This window comes from Cyanistes caeruleus, chromosome 3 (genome assembly GCF_971803275.1).
Source record: "Cyanistes caeruleus chromosome 3, bCyaCae1.hap1.1, whole genome shotgun sequence".
Taxonomy (NCBI): Eukaryota; Metazoa; Chordata; class Aves; order Passeriformes; family Paridae; genus Cyanistes; species Cyanistes caeruleus.
In genome coordinates this window covers 95,368,162-95,389,743 of record NC_141703.1, presented here as the reverse complement: position 1 = coordinate 95,389,743, position 21,582 = coordinate 95,368,162, and the positions used below count along the sequence as shown (strand labels likewise).

Sequence of the window (21,582 nt, the reverse complement as noted above, 5' to 3'; positions counted from 1 at the left end):
TTTAAGACCTAGGCTAACACCTCAAATTTTAGAGTAATTTGAAATAAGTAGAACAGATGCAAACTGTGTAAAACTTGGTTATCTGCAGAGATGTACTCAGAGGCTTCTTATGCTGGTGTATAAGTTTTCCTAAAATATCCCTGTTAGGAATAGTTTCTAGCAGTGGGAGTACTGGTGAGAATAAATGGTGGACAGAGGAACTGGTGTCATTGGATAGGGTCTGGGTGATCTAGTGGTTTAGAAATAAGCTGTTTCCAGCACTGTGTTTATGCACTTTCTCTGGCCCTTGCTTTTACAGGTGGGAACCTTCAGGAAAGTATTGCTGATTTAGATGAGTCTGCTGAGTGCGTATGCACATATATGTGTAGAGTTAGTCACCTTTTATTTGGGAAAAGCTGAGGCAACTGCGTACCTCATGTTTACCATAGATTCAGACCTCTCTTTGCCTATTGACTTTGTGTTTGTTCTTTATTGTGGGCACTGTAAACTGACATCTTCTTAATGAGTGCAAGCATTGGGAAGATGCTGTGTGGTGAGCTGGAGATGTTGCTGATTAATGTATCTTGTGCTTTTTATCCCTTTCTGTCAGTTTTCTCTTCTTTTTACTGAATCTGACTTTATCTGTACTTAATGTTGTCTGTTAAGTCTTTACAGAAGTTATCAGAACATCTCTAATTTTAAATGTATATTAAAATTTTTGATAACTATGTGTTCTTTGTAATCTCTTAACAGAAGCTGTTAGGCAGCAGTTGGAGGTCTGAAGTAAGAAATCTGCTCCTAGCCATTACAGTGCAGATCAGAAACATACATTCTGACTGATAAACGTGTTTATAGGCCACTTCTAAAACAAAACCAACCAACCAAATTTGAAACGATCTACTTGTAGAAGTTCCTGAATAACAAAATACCTTGTTTCAATCCTTCCATGTTGATTGAAAAAGGAAGGGAGGTGCTTGTATGAGAAGTTGTTGCCTGTGTGTGATATTTGAATCCTTTAGAGTTTGAGGAATCTGTATTTGTTACAGTGTTTGACCAGCAAAGGCAGCCTGAGGTACTGTATAGAAATTTGGGTCTAATTACAAAAAACTTTAATCTTAGTTTCAAAGAATTGTAGAGAAGGAGTAAGAGCACTCGCGATTCAGACTGAAGGATTGAAATATTATCTCATTATGTGCAGCATGCTTCATTATGGTGTGTCTGAAGGACTACCTACTGAGCTAATGAATGCAGTTAAGTTGCTAATAATTAAGTTGTTAGTGTCACTGTTCTGGAATCCCTGCTTGTAATTTCATGTTACACTGCAAGGCATCTGGTGGCTTGCAAATCAAGTTTATAGGACGCTTTAGAGTGTCCATCAGTAGCTTCAGCTTTTTCCTGCCTGAGCTAGACTCAGTTATCTAAGAGGTGTAAATGTTGCATTCTCTCTCTGATACATCCTCATCTGGTAGTATTTGCAATGTCAGGTTTTGTTTCTCAGGATGCCTGGAGCAATAGCAATGCTTGTACTTGTATTCATTCAGTTCATACTATTTTAACTGATTTAATTAACTGATAGGAAATATCATCCTATTCCCTTGTCTTGAACTAGTACAAATTTAGTTTGATTATTTTTGGTTTGATTTTCAATGAACAAACCTTTATTTCCTACATATCTTTTTTTCAGACCCAGTGAATTTCTGTGGATTACTAACTGCTTTCTCTTTCAATAATTACTTTCAAAGTGCTGGCTCCATTTCTGTGGGAGTTTGCAACGAGAATAGCTGGTACCATTTTGAGTACATTAAAGTCTGTTTGATACTAAATTATCGTACCAAAATACTTGTACTCTTATAATATGTAATTGTTCTTCATCCTGAATCTTTTCTTTTGAGAAAGCAGACCTGGTCGTGACATTCAGCTATTTCATTTTTGCTTTATCATTCTCTAAGCTGAGACAGTTAAACTAGAGTGTAAACAAATCAGAATGAACTAAGAAAACTGTGCCAGTGGATTGTTTGTCACCTTTGTGTCACATTTGAAGATGTAAAGTTAATGTAATAGAGCTTTGTCAGACGGTTCATGTGTTAAAACTAGCTCATCATGTGGTATGACACATGATTTGGGATCAAGTATTCATGAGGATGCATTTCAAGTAAAGTCACAGGTCAGGGCTTCCCTTACAACTTTATTTTGCCCAGTTAAGACAACTTTGTACATGGCTGTATGTCAGCTCATAGCACCAGTGCATACTTTAGTTTTACCATGTGTAACATGATCTATTTTCAGTTTCGTATACCAAAGAAGAAAAACACCAAGGATGGTGCTGTCCAAGTTCAGTCCCCTTTGGCAAGGCTCCCAAGCTCCCACCATTGTGACTACCCTTTAAAAGAGGTAAAGAGAAGTTTTTCAGAGTGTAAAGTGTGTAGGACAATATTACATGAGGCTTTGATTTAGTGTTGGAGGCTGGGTATTTTCAACAAGTACTGCCTTGTGACCAATAAATAATCTAGATTGTCTTGAGAGAGACAGGTGTCTAAGTCTAAAATTTGTTTGCAAGTGTGCATTTACAGAAATGGGAGTCTCAGTACCATGTTTCCAGCCTAAATAATTGAAAAGCAGTTTGTATTCAAATGTAAGTTTGAAACTATCTCAAAAATCATTAATTTAAAGGTAAATATGGTATTTAATTTTTTTTTAGTTGATTGTCTTCTGACTATTGAACTTGTAGGTTATATTCAGATCACTTACCAAACTTATTGTTATATGGAAATAACCTTTACATTGAGTATTCAGTTATCCAAGAGCTTAAGCTTTTAAGAGAATATACAAAGTACTGTATGCCTCTTGACAGATTTTTAGGTGCTAATACAGAAATAACTGTATTAAGACCAAAAGACTGTAAGAGTCTTATGGCATTTATCACAACTGAGTGTCTGGATCATCTCAGTCATACATAGAAGCAAATATTTGCCTCTATAAATCTGTTCCAAATTTGCTAAGAATTGCAGATGTTAAGTGTTGGAAACACATTTGGCTACTCTTGTTTCCTTCAGCTCAGTATCCAGAGTTTTTTTGCTGGCTTTTGTGCTTTCAGAATCATAGGCCTGGACAAACAGACCTCCTCTGGCTCAGAGGAGGTTGAAAAGTGTAGTGAGGGAAGGTAGGAATTTTTTTTGACTTATAGTGGTGGTGGTAATGTGACCCAGGTCTCTTGGTAGGCCAAGTCATTTGAGAATATTGCAATAGAGCCTTGCTGTGGGGTTGTGTTCTATGCTGGTAATGCTTTGAGCAGAGCATCCAGTTGCAGTCAGGTTTTGAAATGGGAGGTGATGTCTTTGTGGCTACAAGCAGCAACCTCTCAGGCAGATTCAGGCAGCACTTGCATGGAGTTCTTCCTGTATTTATCTCTGCCTCTATAAAAATAATGATTTGAATGAGTGAATTGAAAAATACTTAATTTCCTTGTTATTTCCTGGATGTTGTCTAATTTTCTGTTTCTTATTTTTCTTACCTATGTCTATATATTTTGAACTTTTCCACATACTGGGAGATTTCAAATGCTTCAAACACTGACTAGTTTTTATGTTCTACTTTAAAAACACTTGGTCATGAGTTGTCAGAGTTTGGACCGTGTTGTTTGAGAAACTTTGTGCAGTTTTCAGTGATTTGGATGTATATCCTGTGCTTGAACACCACTGGTATGAGGTGAACTAGATAATGTTTGAAGGCAGGAAGAGGGGAGAGCCCAAGACAATTTCTTGCTGCCACCTTTAGTAATGGGCTTATTTTGCATTAGTTAGTCCCTATGGTAATGAAAAGTTTGATTTGGGATGCACCTTTCAGACTTCACTAAGGTTTGTAGAATATGGATGGGCATGAACTTTTCAGGTGCCCTTCCAAACCACACTTAATCAAAAATGAAGATAAATTTGTCTGCTTTCAGCCTGAGTGGCAGCCTGAACCTAATTTTCAAGCATCTCTTGGGTTTATTATATTTTGAAATTTAAGAAGTGAAGAAGATAGGAGAAGGGTTGGAAGGCTGGAGGTTTCTGGAATTGCAGCGATAACTATGTTGTCATGGAGCTTCATTTATTTGATTTGAAAATATAAGTACTTTCTGGTAAGGTAAGACAATTTTGGAAAAATGAAGTCTTGCTGTTCTGGGGTTTGCCACCTAAATACCACACCTTCAAATTACTTTTCCTTCTCAGAATTTTATATCTTTTATATCCATGTTGTAACCTGTAAAATTTGCATAAATGCACAGTGTTAGCCTCTACTTTCTGTATCTTGTGTATTTGTGATTATGTGGAACAGGCCTAAGTCTGAGTTTAGTCTTTTCCCCCTTGAAACTGGGAAACAATAGAAATATATAGATAATAATATAGAAAAATATTTCTTCAGGAGAAAAAAGTTCTATTCAAGATGAGGTAGTATGTGGATTCTTTCAATCAAGCAAATTCTTTGCAAAATTGCTGTATATGCTCTTCACAACTTCGATATATTTGGTCAGCTGCATTGTTTGTGTCCCATATTTCTAGTGCATTATCCATTATGACATATTCAGGTTTGTTGAAATCTGCTAATCTTATTTGTTTTGTTTCAGTGGAGATTAAGTGCCAACAACAGAAAGCCTTCCACAAAAGGGAAAAGGCAAAAGGATTGCAACAGACAAAGCTCTAATGATGAAGAATCAATTGGGTAAGAAGTAATCTCAAAATTAGTTTATCTCTGTATATTCAGAGTATTTCTTGAAGATGAGTGTCTCTGGTCTCTAGCTAATTATTTGTGTCATGCAGAGATGGTTTTCAAGCCTTACCTTACAATCATGCTTCAGTGGTCTAATGGCAGCTGTAACCTTTCCTTTCTGTAATTGAAGCACAAGACTGTGACATTAGAATGAGAGTGCTTACTAGAGGAATTATTGCTTGTTAACCTGCTTGGAGTCCTGGAAGGGGTTCATTACTCTTTAAGTGTAAATTGTCATTCTAGCCGTAGATATCTTTAGATTTGTAAGAAGCTTCCCAAAATTCTTTTTCTCATCCCTTTTTGTTCTGTACTCCACTCCCATTAGCCTAAGCTTTCAGCTCTTTAAAACAATATAAAAATACCTTTAACAATATGGTGATTATTAGTGGAAGGAAGATTAAAAAAAAAAAAAATGAAAGCTTTTTCAGCTTGGTGTTACTGTCATGGCATTTAAGTAGTTAAGACTGCTGATGTGCCACTTCTTTATTCTCTGTTGCCAAGAGCAAATATCTTGGTTTCTTTGAGATTATGGCAAATTGATATGCTATTTATTATAAGATAAAATCATCATCTGCAGAGTTGTCACCTACGTAATTGTTTATCCAAGAATATTTTGAAGCTGTAATTTCTGTAGTTGACAAATGGAAATGAAAATGTAGAACTAGATTTATTAGCAGCAGCTAGGAAACATAATGACTTTGTGACAAAATTAATATGTTTGTTGTAATGAAACAATTATTATTCCCCAAATCACTTAATTCTAAATGAATGAGTAAGCATTCTCTGCCCTGTTTTCTGACTGCAACTAAACTTACCCATAAGTGGTTTCTTTTCAGGAGAGAGTGTTCACAAAAAACAAAGTGCACAGGTAATGAAAATGCAGGTGACTTTGACACTGCTGACCTCTGTAGGTTTATGGTTTATGAATAGTCATTGTTTAGCCTGGTCTGTATATTCAGAATGCTTCAAAGTTGCAGGGAAGAGCTAAAATTGTAAAAGATGCTGAGTTTATTTTTCATACCTCCTCAGAGGCATAGCTGTCTGTTTATATATGTGCTTGCCTCAAAAAGCTTCTGTCAGTAACTCTTAACTGAGAGAACAGCTCACAGGGTCAACCTAACAAATAAAATTCAAGAAACTGCAATTAAATTGTATATTGTGGCATGGTTGATATATGATATCAAGATATCAATCTCTAAAGGTCTTACAGGGAACTTTAAACTGATCTTCAAACATTGAGAAGTTTGGTTTCTTTAAAGCTATCTTTAGATCTGTTCTATGTTAATTTTCAGTTGCATATGTTTATTTCAATATGTTAGAGACTTTCAAATAGCATTTTTAGGTGTTCCATAATTTGTATGCAAATTGTTAGCAGTGCAATAGTGAGGAATTATTTAGACTACAAGGATACAGCAAATATTCTGATATTAAGCCTGTACATTTTTCAATTCCTTGAAAAGAGATGTGTGTCTAGAGACCAGCTGGAGCCTCTCTGTAAAATAAATTTACTCTCCTGTCTGCAATGAAGCTTGTACTAAGTGTTCCATTTGGGTACTCAGTGTTTCTCAGTAAGTCAGCATCAACATGGAGACCTCATTGCCTAATAAGTGAAAAGAGCACACAGGTTCTAAAGAGGTGATGTTTGTTGAGCAAGAGTCTGGGAACTAACAAAACTCAGAAGAGAAAAGAGTGAAGTGAAGTGCTGCAGGTCTTTATGATGCATTAGTTTTTATTCCCAGTGAGGAATTCTTCATTTGCTTCGCAAAGCTGGAAATAAGTCTTAATGACAAACTCCTGTTAGCTCCTGATATTTTAAAAGCAAACTATGTATTGATAGGAGCCAATCTTAGATGCTTAGGGAGATGTGTTTTGTCTGAAGTGTTGCTTCAGGACTCTTACCTAATTTTAGTCATAAAGGACAAAGTGGATGTATTAGCACAAACCTACATCTTCACATTGAGTTTTTTTCAACTTCTGGATTACAAAATTTGGTAGTCAATTACCTGTCAGTTGTGCTGTGATGTGAGCTAATGGAGCTTTGTAGCAGCAACTGCAGCTGATGTCACTGGTACAGCTCTGCTCCTGGGCTTGTGAGATGATTGTCAGGAGGTTTGTCTGTGGTCCCAGAGGGGGCTCCTGGGGTAGATAACTTCCCTAGTTACAGGGAAGGGTGGAAGGAATACTTAAATAAGATGTGTGAAATTCTTTCAGGTCAATATTTTAAATGCTCAGTGAAATACATGTTAACAGCTGAATCAAATACTGACCCTGTAGCAATAAGGTTTTTGTGGCAATCATTTACATACTGGTCCTCCTTGCCCTAACAAGTGTATTTGGTCAGGATTTGGGTTTACTAGTAAAATAATATGGCCATGAAGATAGTGGTGTAGACAATTAATAGTAATTTAGTCCCAAATGAGCCAGTCTTGTCTCATTTTGATCACTTTCTAATACAAATCTGAATGAATTTGAGACAGGAGTTCCAGCACTGGTGTGTATACACAATATGATTGTTGGGTAAGGAACCATATCAAGCAGCTGCCATTATTGCATGAAATAGAGGTCAAATATTTTCCCCAAAGAGGTATAAACAATTAATAGCTTTTAGTCCTGTGGTTTATAAGGTAGGATAATTCTTTTCTTGCCTGTGAAAAGCAGTATGAGACTTGTCAGGAGCAGCTAACAGCATTTTTCATAATGTATTTTTTTTTGTCATTCCATCATTACATGCATAAGTATGTTTTCATTGCCTTTGCTTTTGTATTTTTTTCAGTTTTGGGGAGGTAAATGAGAGACTATGGTAGGTACTTGTTTTAGAAACAGAAAAAATTGTCTTTGGTTTTCCTTCACCAAGATGCCTCCAGTGTAATTGTTTTACAAATTGCTTGCTGGGTCTATTGGTGGGTCTTGCTTTTAACATATGCTTTGCTTTTTTCTGTTTTACACTTTAATATTTTGAAATGTCTTTTGCTTGAGTTGCTCACTTTAATCTGTGGACAATTTAACGGATAATTTAGGGATCTGTGTCCCAGCCATTGTTTACAGATGTACAGGCTGGGTTTAGATGTTTCCCTTAATCTGTTATACTGCCAGTCTTAATGAAGTATAGATTGATTATGATTTTCAAGAAACAGTGCCAGAGGCCATATCCCTTTTAGAAAGGAAAGCCATTGAAAGTTCTTATGCTGCCCTTCAGCTCTGAAGGTTATTTCATAACCAGTTGAAAAACTTCAGTCAAAACCTGGTGCCAGATAAGAAGTGATGCCTTGGCCTGGCACTGACAAGTGTATACCATTGACTTCCCTGTTTAAGGCTCCTCTCCTTTGAAAAGATTGCCAGTGCAAAGCTTGCTTCATGGTATGTGTGTGTGCTTGAAATTATACATTCATTTTTGCTAAAGTACTTGCCTAAAATCCATAAACCCCATTTAAATCAAGGGCATGGGGAACATTAGAAATCCAGTAATTCCAAGTAACAATCAGTAATTAAATAATTACAATCAGTAATTAAATAGAGGACCCTGGAGTTTAAGGTCTAGACTGATGTGAGTGTGAGCAAGGGATGTCAGAGCTGGATTTTCAAGACAGCCAACAACCTATAGGTAGTGAAATTCTGCTTCTGACTCCTTTGCCTCATGCTGTGGGCTTTTTCTGTCATTATGTTGTTTAAACACTCAATGTTGGAATATTTTCTGTTATCTTTACAAGTCTTGATTGTACATGGTCACAGTGTCTTTATTTTAATTGTGTGTACCCACTGGACTAATTACCTTGCTGTTTGAGCCTAATTTAGTAACATTTCACTGGGATATCATGTTTGAGAAATCAAAAGAAAAAAATAGGTAATTTCTGTGGGGTAGAACAATGAAAACTGAAAGAATTGAGATCTGGGAAACTGATAGCCTTGGTTTGTTTTTAGTCAGGAGAGCTGAAGTGTTCCATAGAGAATAGCACATTTATGTTGTCTCATGTTCCCCTGATTTTATTGATTTTAAAACATTAAGAAGCAATTTTCTGGTTCACATCTGCATATTGCTAGGGCTTACTTCTACGACTATTCTCTATTTAGAAGAAAAAACGCCATTTAGTTACTTCAAGGTTTGATTTTTGAGTCCTGTTGGAGAAGGAGGGGAAATAGCTGACTTAGTCTTTGATTGCATCATCTCTTCTGGCATCCCAAGATCTGAAGTGACTTCAGTTCTTTAGTCTTCAGTGACTGGCCCTCTAAAGTAGTTTGGGTATTTGTCTTTAGGGAGGAATTTGACACAGAACAAGAGTGAATGTCACGTTTCAAAAGATTACATGTATAAATATGCTTGATGACTTTTACCTTGAAATTTCCCTTAACTGCTTCAGTGGCTGTAAATTTTCCTAACAGCCTAATAAGTTCTTATGTAGCTGAATTTTTAATTGATCATGTTTCTTAAATATGTGTTCTCTATTTCCTTGGATTCTGCTTATTTATTTATTATTTCTTATATACATTACAGTGGACAAACAACCAATGATGTAAGAAATCTGGTTGCTATAAGCTCTTCTGAGGTGTTAAACTCAGAGGTGGTTCATGTGTAAACTCAACGTTTGAGAAGTCCAGAAGAAAGCCAGAATTTCTGCTTTAGTGGGGATTTCTATAGGAAAAGAAATCTTTTGCTTCCTGTGCTGAATCAAGAACATTTACTGGACTTGGGATGTGCTCACTAAGCTGCTGCAGTTGAGCTCTACCATTTAAGACATTAATGTACCTAAACTGACCCTCAGGATCTGTGTTCACTTTCTAAGCTTTTCAGTAATTAAAACATGTCCTGAAATGCAACTCCAGTCTCTGGATCCTTAGTGTTGGACAAGCCTCTGACATCTGCAGTATCTGAGGCAGGTTCTTGGAACACATTTTTGTATTAGCATTCATAGACTACATACAGAACTAGGTGAAAGAAAATAAAGGTGAAAGCCTTTCCCAGACTGAATAAAACATTCTGGAGCTCTACTGTGCTTTATATTGGTACTCAAATGAGACTGCCTTTGCATGTGTGACTTTTTATTGCTTTCACAGAGCCAATGTCTCACTTGAAAATCCCAGGATTGGTTTTTTTTTCAACAGCTAATCTGTTACATAACATTTTGTCCTGTGTCCATGTCCTTGGCATCAGAGTGCCTGAAGTGCATTTTGGGGTTATTTTTTTATTGGTGCTTTTTTTTTTTTTTTCTTTTGAGATAAAGCCTTAGCTCTTTTCCACCAATTTTTCTTCAGGAAACTTCTGATAGAAGTTCAGAGAGTGAAGGAAACTGCCTTCACTTGAGCTTAAGTTACTTATGTTTGAAAAGGCGCCATTTAGATTTATTGTGCATTTGCAGTGGTCTGCAAAGTGTGAAGACAATTCACTGGGGTACAGGAAGGAAATATTTTTTGTACAATTATGAAATATTCATATCATCTTTATTGCATTCCTTTCTAAATTTCTATTCCTGTGTTTTATAATCATAGAATTGAGGTTGGAAAAGACCTTTAAGATCTGCCTGTCACTAATACTTTTCTGTAGATTATTTAATTAAATAAACTTTGTAGAAGGTACACGCTCAAAATACTTATTCCTGTTAGGGATGTGTGATTAAAACATTTTGGAGACTGCTGGTATGGGAAAAGCATTGCAGAGCTCTAAGAGAGCACATTATGGCATTCAGGGGTGCAGAGATCTCATCTGGTTGACAGCCATCCATCTTATGGGCAAGTTGTCCAAGGCTGTCCCCTGCCAAATGGGTAGGAACATGTCAGATTCTGTGAGGGGTTATGTGTCTTGTGACAGTGGTAAGTAACTAGGGAAAGGAAATCTCAATGTCAAGATTGAAAGAGCAAAATAAAGGGGTTGTGTGGAACACCTGCCCTAAGTTCATTGTGTTTCACTAGCATGGCAGTTCCAGACCTTATTGGAGGTTCTGGCATGTCTGTCCTTCAGCAAAAAAAGGTTCCACACTGTACCTGTATTTGCCTCTAGGTACCATGTAGCAGGCTGCTGAGCTGCATGCAGCATGTCAGTGGGACAATTAGAGTCACTTGCAGAGTTGTAAATGCACTGAGGAATAGCAGCCCTTTGCTTAGGAAATGTTACTGTAGCATGTGTGTAACAGCTATGTGAGTAGTAAGGTTTTTTTTCCTATCTATTAAAAAAAGGCTTGTTCTACAGTGAGAACAATATTTTTGTTTGTTATGCAAGGCATGCAGTAGGAAAAAACCCAATTCTCGCTTCAGTAATCTTTAAAACCCAACAAATCAGCCTGAACTTCAGTGTCTTTGTAGGACCAGTTCTTGGAAAACAAGTCCAGTACTCAGAGGTTTGAAAATAAAGTAAATCCTGACAAACCATCTATGAGCCATAATGCTTATCAGTTTATAAATTTAATAAGCTGAAGTCCTGCCATGTTGGGATGTGACACTGGTAACTGGGTTCTTTTCCCCAGGACTGAGAGTGACGAGACAGAGGCTGTCTTCTCAGATTTGGACTTGGTAGTTGATTCTTTCCTTATTTGTATTACATATATACAGAGTACAAGGAGCTATGGACAGTAAAATAGAGATTTACAAAATGGCTAATGAAGAACTTCAAGGTCTTTTATATGTCTGTTTGTCCAATTAACAAATGCCAAGTAAATTATTTTTCTTAGTGACCCAATGACCTGACATCTGTGTGCTGCACTGCAGCATTTTCTGTCCAATCATTTATTGTTACCCAAAAATCCCTAGCAGAAGATGAGGAAGAAGGGGACAACAGGCTAAATCTTCCATCTTGTCTTTTGTTTTCTAAAAGAGCTTAAACCGTAAACTCTTTCTCACCCAGTGACTTAAGAAAACTCTAACTTACTCACACTCCCAGTTTCTCTACTTTAACAGCTGTCTCCATGGTGTTATATGAAATTCAGTGCTCTCTTGGGTGTCAGAGCCAGGTATTACAGATAAGGGCACATTTTTCTGTGCCTCTGACCCCAACACTGCCATTAGGTCGCAACCACCTTGTGCAGCACTACAGGCTGGGGAAAGAAGGACTGGAAAAGTGCCTGGTGGAAAAGGCCTTAATGGTGCTGCTCAGTTACCTTTTGAGGCCAGAAGCCAAGAGAGCTTTTTCAGGCTTGTCTGTTTTTAAAATGTAGATCTCAGAGAAGCAGATCTAACTTCTAAATAGTTTAATCAGTTGTCTATCTCAGAATTAGCCAGCTACTAGTTTTTTCTAGGCACAGAGGGAGCTCTCAGCGGCTTGTCTCAGAAAAATAATTTCTGTAAGTAATGTCTGCTTTACTGAATATCGATTAATACAAAACCAACACAGTAAACATGAGCCAGAGTGTGCCCAGATGGCCAAGAAGGCCAGTGGCCTTGGTCTGTATCAGCAATAGTGTGGCCAGCAGGACCAGGGCAGTGATTGTCCCCCTGTACTCGCCACTGGTGAGGCCACCTCAAGGGCTCTGTCCAGTTCTGGGTGCCTCATTAACAGAAAGACATTGAGGTGTTGGAGCGAGTCCAGAGAAGGGCAGTGGAGCTGGTGAAGAGTCTGGAATATAATTCCTGTGAGGAGCAGCTGAGGGAACTGGGCTTATTCGTTCTGGAGAAAAGGCTGAAGGGAAGACCTTATCACTCTCCAAAACTACATGAAAAGAGGTTGTGGCAAGGTGGGTGTTGGTCTCCTCTCCAAGACAGTCAGTGGCAGGACAAAGGGTCATGTACTCAAGTTGTGCTGGGGAGCTTCAGGTTGGATATCAGGACTAATGTGTTCACTGAAAGGGTAGTTAAGCACTGGCATAGCCTGCCCAGGGAGGTAATGGAGTTACCATCCCTGAAATTGTTCTGAAGCAAGACATGGAACTTTCTCAGTATGGTTTAGTGAGCATGCCGGTAGTCAGTTGAAAACTTGTTGATCTTGGAGATCTTTTCCAACCCCTATGATTCTGTAAGAAAACTCTCTAAATTACTAGCTATACTGCAGAATTGATTCTTTATGTGAAGATTTCAGTACCAATCTAGCAGAACTACCAAAGTACAGATACTTCTTTAAACACCTTCAGTAGGGCATTTTTACTGACTTTGTAATTCATAATTCTAAGTAATTTGTTCAGTGAAATTGAATAGAAATAATTGTATCCTCAGAACTGGGAGATTTGTAATAACTTTTTTTTTCCCCCAGCAAGATCATAATTAATCTGCTATATGGGAACAAATAGTATTCATGGTTTTAAAATAAGATGACACAAAATGAGTGCCTATTTTCATATCCTGCAAATGGTCATGCATATACTTTCAGAATAGCTTGTAAGGCCATAGTGACACTACATCCAACATTTTGTGATGCACCAAACAAGATGCACCAAAATTCCCATTTCAGTTTCTGCACTGAAAGTTTACCTCTTCAGTATGGCACATGGTTATGTTGGTCATTCATGCCAGAAGAAGAAACCTTGAAAGGTTGTCCTGATCAAAAGATGAGTTTGATCTTGATTGCTCTTCTCCAAAGAGAACTGCTTTGTAAATTGCCAGGGCAGTGACCTTAATTCTCTAAGGTATGATGCAGAGACAGTGAACTCACAGAATATCTTAGCTGAATTCATGTGACTTAAAAAGTTCTCAGGACCCTATTATTAATGTATTGTTATATGTATGGCAGGCAACCCAAAGTTATCTTGACGAATGTCCTGAGGACGAAAATAGGAAGAAAATATACACAGGCGCAAGCTAAAACTGGTGTTAATTTTTCTGATGCTGGCAAGCTGCAGTCAAATCAAGCACCCTCATCATCTGCTGCCAGCATAAAGATATGGCAGATTTTAAACCCTACTCTCCAAAGTCTTTTTCTGTCTAAAAGGTATGTTGTCTTTGCCTCATGTCACTAAACAAAATAATTTTCCTTGCAGTTATTTCTTTATGAGAAAGTGTTTTTTATTGTACCACAGCTTCCTTGTTCATGAACTGTATTTTATCTCACATCACTGAATGCTCTTGTACTTGGTTCCTTTTGATAATCATTGGGAGAGATGGTGCCAGGCATTCTGTAGTGTTTTTTTCTGGTCAGATGGCTTCTAGATGGTCCTGTACTGTCAAGACCAATTAATTCTGATTTAACCACTGGATTCTCCAGGTGTTTGGCTTTTTTTTTTTAATTCTCATGAAAAGAATACACTTGAATTTAACTGCAGCCTTTTTCCTCATAAAAAATATCAAGGTGTATTTTCACTGTTACTGCTTTAGACTACTCATGAAAATAGGAAAATTGGCATAAATGATCAGAAGAAAAGCATATCAAGTCCAGTATCTTCTTTGCATCCCTCCAAGCAGCGGTCAGTTGTAGAAATTCAGGGAAAAGTATGGTGAGAGTGAGTTCTTTATTGGCTGGGTTTTCTGTCCGAGCTTCTGATGACAGTGTAGGGGCTTCCTTTATGGGAGGTTATGTCCAGCCTACATGTTTTTCAGTATTAGAATTTTGCTCTTTAAGTTGTATCTCTTAATTGTTTATGCCCTGTGGGTCTCTGCAATCGTGTCTGAAAGGTAGTCTCCTGATGAAAAGCAAATTTGCATCTTGGTGCAAGAGGATATCTGAGTCACACACTCCAGACATCACACAGTCTGTGCAGGAATGTGCTCTGTGGATCAAGACAGACAACAGGAGAATTATGCAGTCAATACCCAAAAGGCAGTGGTGTTCAAAAGACATTCAAAAAGGCTGTAGCCTTACAATCTAATCCAAAATAAATTGCAATGGAAGTGGTAGAATTTAAATCCCAGTGTGAGAAAGGAAGTGGATATGGGCTATACAACAAGCTGGCTACTGTGGCATTGTATGAAGTAAGTTGAGTTGCTCTTACACATCATGTATGTGTTCAAATGGAAGTTGCATCATTATATTTCTGCTTGGCTTATTTTTGATGCTTGTCTGTTTTAACACCTGGGGGTGTTTTTCTGGGTCTTGCTATACTGTAGAGTGCCATGTCATAGCTGAGGAGTGGAATAAAATCTAATGCTACCTTTTCTGTACATGCTACATTTTTACCTTTTCACTAAGAGCTTTAGAAAATTTGCTCTGTTTTACTGGAGGCTTCTTGTTCACAAGAAAGTCAAGATTGTTCCTTCCAGAGTCCTGAGAAATGTATACAGATACTACATGAAAGCTTTTTAGAGATATTTACCAGTTTTTAAAGAATACTGCGTGATATGTTAGAGGCAATGCAGTGTGCATAGTATCTGGCTAAGGTAAAATTACACGGCTAGTTTTTCTTACCCCGGTCTTATTTTGTGTTTATCCGCTTTCCTTGTATTTTAAGTTTCTTAATGAGATTGATTTTTTTAATTTTTTTTTTTTTTTACCTCTAAGGGCCTAAAAATGTTGTTGTTTAATTATCAAGCCTCTAGGATACATGAATATAACAAGAAGTTTGTTTCACTAGATTTCAGTGCAGTACTTATGATTTGCTGTTATATGTATGGCAGGCAACCCAAAGTTATCTTGACGAACGTCCTGAGTACGAAAATTGGAAGAAAGTACATAGAAAGCCACGTAATAATTGATGCAAATTTACCTGCTGCTGACAAATTGCAATCGGGCCAACTACCCTCATCAGCTGTTGCCAGCCTACAGACATGTCAAATATTAAGTTCTCCTCATGAAAGTTCTTTTCTTTCTGAAAGGTATGTTACTCACTGCTGATTTTTCCAGTCTTCCTGAAATAACATAACTTCACAATGGAAAAGAATTTCCCTGAAACAACTTTTGTTCTACTCTTTCCTTGAATCAGGAGATCAGTTTCCTGAGTACAAATTAACATGCTTCTACAATGAGCCCTTTTAACATTGAATTTGTGATGGTTTGCGGGGCCTGATGTTAAAAGGCTACTTTTCTTTCTTAGAAAGAATTTCTGTTTGCAGTGCATCCCTGTTTTGATCTTGGGAGATGCACAAGTAATTAAAACACATCTAAGTTGGTTTTGTGTCCAGAACCAAAATCTTGCTTTCCTGTTGGCGTTAATGTGTTCTAGCATGATTTCAAATAACTTCTTTTGAGAAATTTCTCCAAATAACTCTCTGTGATAATGAACTTTTTTTCACATTAACCCACTGGTGGTCTCAGTATTCTTAACAGGGTGGCTTTGGTTAAGGGCTGTGTGTGTCCTCTTACCACTTAACATCTACTTTTAATCTTTTCTTCCTATATGTAGGTTGACCCAGCATCACAGTAATGTTTGGCACATAAAACTAAAAGAAATCAGATACTGGAATTTGGTAACATCTATTTTGGTCTAAGGTGACAGTTGCATTCAAAGTGAGCTGTCTCCTTTTGTCTGTTATGGCTACATCTTTGCTCAACAGCAAATTTTCCACAGGAAAAAAACAAAAACAAACCCAGGGAAAAAAACCCTACTGAGGAAGACAGTAGAAAAATGAAGAAGAGAAGAATGATGTGGAGTTTTTTTGAAGGCAGGAGTAATTAACAGTTCCCAGGTTAAAACTGAGAAAAGTCAGTCATATTCCTCATTCTGATACATCAACATCTTAAAGAACTGAAATTAATAACAGTTTTTTCTTTTCCTGTTGAGTTGCCCATTGCTGCTTAAATTAACCTGACAAAGCTGTAATTTAAATGAGATTTAGAGAGAACAGTTTATTAGGCTGTCTTATTTTAAAGTATCATATTTGTTGCTAATTATTTTCTGTAACTTAAGGCTGGCTGAAGTGTGGGGTGTTTGGATTGTTGTGAGTTTAGGTTTTTGGGGTTTTTTTTTGTTTGTTTTGTTTTATTGCAAAATAAGACTAATATTTTAGTGTCTGATTTTTTCACTCTGTTACAGAGTTGTGGATGAAGTGAGGTAGTGGATCTATAGAGAGGAAAACACGAGCTCTTGTATATAATGCTCTGAATCTGAGGGTACCTCTTGTGTATTTTTTCTGGCTTATATCTGGAGCACAATATCATGTATTAAGCACAATAATGGTTTAAATTAGTAATTTTTTTTAGTAGTTGTGAACTCAACTTGCTTTAGATTTTAGGAGTGGTTCATTATTTGAATGATTAATATTCTGTACCTGCATGGTTTTCTAATGTATTGTGTAAAAGGCTTGTTGTCAAGAACCAATTAGGATGATTTTTCACCCTTCCCTCAGTGCAATTTGTAATAGATACCAAATGGGAAATGGAGAATTTAGGAGTGATTTCAATAAAGTCATGGCTTAATCCTGGCCACCTGTCTGTAAGTAAAGTCAGTGCATTACATACACTCGGCACTGATTCTTTCCGGGTCTCTTCTTTGGAGGAGAGTAATAAAAGCTCCTCCCTTGTAAGTGTTATGCATATGTATGCTTATGATCATACAGAGAATCTTTTGTACCATTAGAGAAGCGAGAAGGCATGTATTGTATTGCTGAAAATCGTGCTAGTTTTGTACTATGGAAATTTCAGATCAAGTCAAAGAATTGTGTGTCATCAGAACAGGGTGGTAATGAGTTAACTTACCTCTGTCAGCTAGAACTTACTGCCAGCTGCCTCTTTCCATTCTTGCTCTTTGTATTACAGAATTGGTGGATTTTTGTTGCTTTACTGCAACCCAATGTGAAATGCATATATTTAAGTGAGCACTGACTTGTCAGTATAACTAATGAATTTGAGGTAGGTTTTAAATTTAAAGAAACTTAGGGTTCTAAAGTGTTTACAGTATTGGTTTCTTGTGGTCATTGAGAACACTTTACAATATATATTGCCATAGCTTCATAGGTGATGCATATATCTGTTAAGGGGTGCATTTGAAACTGAATTATCAGCAAAGCTGGAATTCAAAATAAAATGTGCAGAATTATGTATAAAGCAAATATGTTTAGGAAGAGCTGTTAGCTGAAAAAACCCTATTCAGGTGTTTTCTGTTGTTGAAATCCCTGAATTGTGATGTTGGTGTGAAACAAATGCTTATAAACACTTGATGGTTTTGTATGGTCTTTTAAGACAGTCAAATCTATACAGCTGTTATTCATGCAGATATTTTAGTGGAGAGAGAAGTGTGGGTTCCAAATTAAAGTTTTCTATAGTGACCTGCCTAGTCTATGGAAGACTGTCTTCTTCCATATACAGAATGAACAATACTGGAAACTACTTCTGTATGTGGTCCAGTTCATGATTCTTTGTGAATGGAAAGATAATCAGTAATTTTTTCAGTGCTCATCACTGTAGTATTGGAGCACCCCAGAAAACTTCATACAGAATTCCCAAAGAGCACAGATACTACAATTTACAGATTGATCTCTAAAGAGTAGTCTTCTGTTCAAAAAGTGTTCAACAGTTTTGGTTGTCTGGTTAGAGATGTCAATAATATTTTTTGCCATGGTGGGTGATGATTTTTAAGAAGCTTGGCACTCAGTGATATCAGGAATTGTGATGATCACTTAGTTCTTTGAAAATCTGAGGCTGCAGCATTCTGACTTGAACACATTATAAAATGATGAACACAAAATCTGTTTGGATTAAGTACTGTAATCCTTTTCTGTTTCTTTCTTTCTGTGTCCCAGCCCTCTCCACCACCTTTAAAGTTACTGTTTCAGGCCCTTTTGAGCAGGAATTTCTATTTCGAATGATTTCACATTTACATGATTTACTCAATGGATTCTACCAGCAGTTCTGAATCTAAGTTAAAAATACACTACATTCCCACCATATTCATTACAAAGGCAAGGATAGTCAACTGACTGTTATCTCTTTTTTTCTTATGTGTTCTTGTTGCAGTCATTCCTTACAGGAAAATAATGTTTCAGTGTCTGGTCTCCAGTATGTCATACTCTCATACTGTACTTTTTAGAAGTGTCTGTTTCATTAATATTTTTAGAGAATCTGTGTATTTCCACAACTGGACTGAATTAATTTGTGTTTCATTAGGCAAGATCCACATGTTCCTGGGAGAGACAGAACTTTGAAGACTGACCAACTCTTCTTTCTGTTAGGATTTTTATTCAGTATTATTTCAAAATTAAAGATAAGTCATAGTTAATATTATTTACAGGTCTGAACGTTGCCTGAGAAGGACAGATGATGAACTGTGTAAATTGACCAAGCCTTCTAAGGAGGTAGAAAGAACTAATGCTGTCACTTTCAGAAGACGAGAGCTGCAGAAGAAAGGTTTGTAATGAGCAGTCACCTGGCAGTTAAGTATGAATTTTGGGGAGTACTGGGATATTTTCCTTTGTTGTTCCTAGTATTGTGAGGAGAGCACAGAAGTAAATTGAGGTGTTACACACAGTGTATGTGTTTCCTTAGAATGTTTTGGGTTTTTTTAACAGATACAGTAAAAATATATCTAAAAATGCCTGGCTTTAAATAGGAATAAAGCTATGGTGAATCAAATCTGTGGAAGAAAAATGAGATTGAGTGCAGCCTCACTGCACTATTATAATCTCGAGTTTTCTAAAAAGTCCTATAATAAAGAATGCAATCCATTAAGAATGCTGAAATGGTTTGTGAATCCTGATAAAATATTCATGCTAGACAATATTTGCTTTCACTGCTGAAGAATTATGACCTCTATACATACTCTCCAGGGATAATGTGCATTCTTTTTATGCTTGTTACTAATATTTGCAGATTAGAACAGGAAATTGAGAATATTGCATTTGGCAGAAGATAGAGTGTGGAGTATGAAGTGCTAAGTCTTGTTTGGAAGGGAGCTATGAATTTGGTTATACCCTTGACTAATTGTGCAAAAATAATAATAATTTTAGGGAATATGCTTTGGCAGCCACATACAGTTAAAAAAGGAAATAACTTACTGTGGAGGATACCTGCTTCCATGCATTTTATGGAAGACAAACAATATGAAGAAATGTTAAGGTTTTTAAGGATAATATGTTAATTTTTTTTTTTGACACAGAAAACAAGCACTGTGGTGAACTGGAGAGGCGGAGCAGACACACGAACAGCACTGCACTTAGTCAGAAGGAATCGGGCTCTTTTGATTCTGAAAAAAGGAAAAGAAGATATAGTGGCCATATTTCTGATGATTGTAATGCACACATTCCACAAAAGTCACTTATACTCTCTGTAAGTTGCACTTAATCTTAGCACACATTCACACACAATTCAGTAGCAGCAGTAGCAACATCCCAAATGAAAGGATTATGCCAATAAATAGGATTTATTATACACGTATTATATACAACTACATACATGTTGAGGGAAAGTAGTTCAGTGATGCATCACAAGGAGTGAATAAATGTTCTTCTGTCCACATCATCACGATGTGCTTCTTGTAGCAGAAATCTTATGAAAGATGAATGAGACTGTTTCCTTCAGACAGGAGCATACATTCAAACAATTTGGAAAATAAGGCATCTAGCTACTTAAGTGAAGCTTCTTTCACAGATGATCTGGAATTAGGGGCATTAACAGCAAAACTGCTAAGTGTACCTGAGGTTATTGTTATCTTGCAGATGTCATCTTTTTGCTTCCTCCTTAGTCTGTTGTAGTTTTCCCTGAAGTTTTCTTCTTATCCATCATTAGGATTTGAAAAGAACCCAACAAATAAAAGACAGAGGGAATCAGTCAAGTACAAAGTTTGATTTATATTCAAGCATTTGTATGTAAACAGTAAAGGTATCTCTGTAGCCTTCTGAATTAAACCCTACAGAGACAGGCAGTTACCAAACCTGTTAAACCCAGCTGACCAAGCCACACTTCTGGAAGTTAAAGAACAGCAGTGATTATTGGCCTCTCCATGTCTGACACTGACACAGCTGCTGTCAGAAATAGTTCCTTGTTCAGTTTGAACTGGAAACAAGGCTACAAGGTCATTGTAGCCTTTTAAAAGGTTGTCCCCCGTGCCTTTATGTAATAATAGTCTTTGGAATATGAGGAGAGAGAAAGTATCCTGAATTGAGCATTAAATGTCACTGTGTTAAGCTATAATTATTTTTTCTAGGGCACAGGTAATATCAGTGATCAGTGATATGTCTAGAAATGTCAAGTAATAAACTTACATCCTGTTTCTGATTCCTGTTTTAGGAAAAGCAAAGTTTGAGTTCAGCTCAGTCTCCTGGTTGCAGAATTCCCTGTGAGGATGCACAAGATCACAGATCTGATCCTATTCTGGTGCCAGACTGTCCAGCAGAGAGAGACTCTAAAGACTCTTCCACCCACAACCGCTCACCACCTCACAGCTGCACAGAGGACTCTGCCTCAGAGTCTCCTCCCAGAAATTTGTCAAAGAAACAGCTTTCTGCCACCAGTGAGGTGGTGATTTCACCACAAGTTAATACGATCAGGAAATTAAAGATGGACAAATCGCAGTACCTGAGCAAGCTGCGGAACAGATTCTGCAGGGGTAATCAGCAACTTGTTTCCATTGACCCAAGTATGTACTGTATCTGTGCTAATGACAATTACTGCTGGTGCGCTTAGGTGCTAGGAGAACTCAAGCATAACTGGCTGGTTGAGACAGGGGAACAAAAGATTGAAGACTGCCATCCTGTTGTTAGCAATGCATTGTGCAGGCTAGAGAATAGTGCCCAGTGTCAGGATCTTGTATCTGAGAAACAGGATAGACATCAAGAGTCTCAAATTCCAGTCTTCTTTTTTCAGCTGATTTGGTGGCTATGGAAAAATGGAGTTTTTACTTTTTAATGATACTAAAACTGAGAAAAATTACTCTATTCTTTGAAGCAGCTATGCTGTGTCCGGTTTCATTTAATAGACAAATAATTTTGAGAATCTGGTATAAAAGGTGTTCATAAAAATACAGAGCAGTGCTTGCTGCATATACTTCCATGTGTGCAGATCTTGACTGGTTTGAGCAGTGTACTTTGATATCACATACTGCAAGACAGAATTTTTATTTGTCTGAAATCCATAAGGAA

The 21,582-nt window shown here is 37.1% G+C and overlaps 1 protein-coding gene across 39 annotated transcripts in view; it reads left to right on the top strand.

Moving 5' to 3' along the window:
• The window catches only part of SENP7 (SUMO specific peptidase 7), a 44,508-nt gene that overhangs the window by 1,752 nt on the left and 21,174 nt on the right, over positions 1-21,582 (top strand). For 5 of the 39 annotated variants that reach the window (XM_086883107.1, XM_086883101.1, XM_086883102.1 and 2 more), the window contains exons 3-9: positions 2,266-2,370; positions 4,586-4,680; positions 13,373-13,570; positions 15,190-15,387; positions 18,738-18,853; positions 19,602-19,771; positions 20,732-21,050. In XM_086883107.1, coding sequence (XP_086739233.1) covers positions 2,266-2,370; positions 4,586-4,680; positions 13,373-13,570; positions 15,190-15,387; positions 18,738-18,853; positions 19,602-19,771; positions 20,732-21,050 — 1,201 coding nt within the window. Of the gene's footprint in view, positions 1-2,265; positions 2,371-4,585; positions 4,681-13,372; positions 13,571-15,189; positions 15,388-18,737; positions 18,854-19,601; positions 19,772-20,731; positions 21,081-21,582 lie in introns of all 39 variants that reach the window. The other 34 variants (XM_086883105.1, XM_086883098.1, XM_023942582.2 and 31 more) reach the window with 11 other exon arrangements.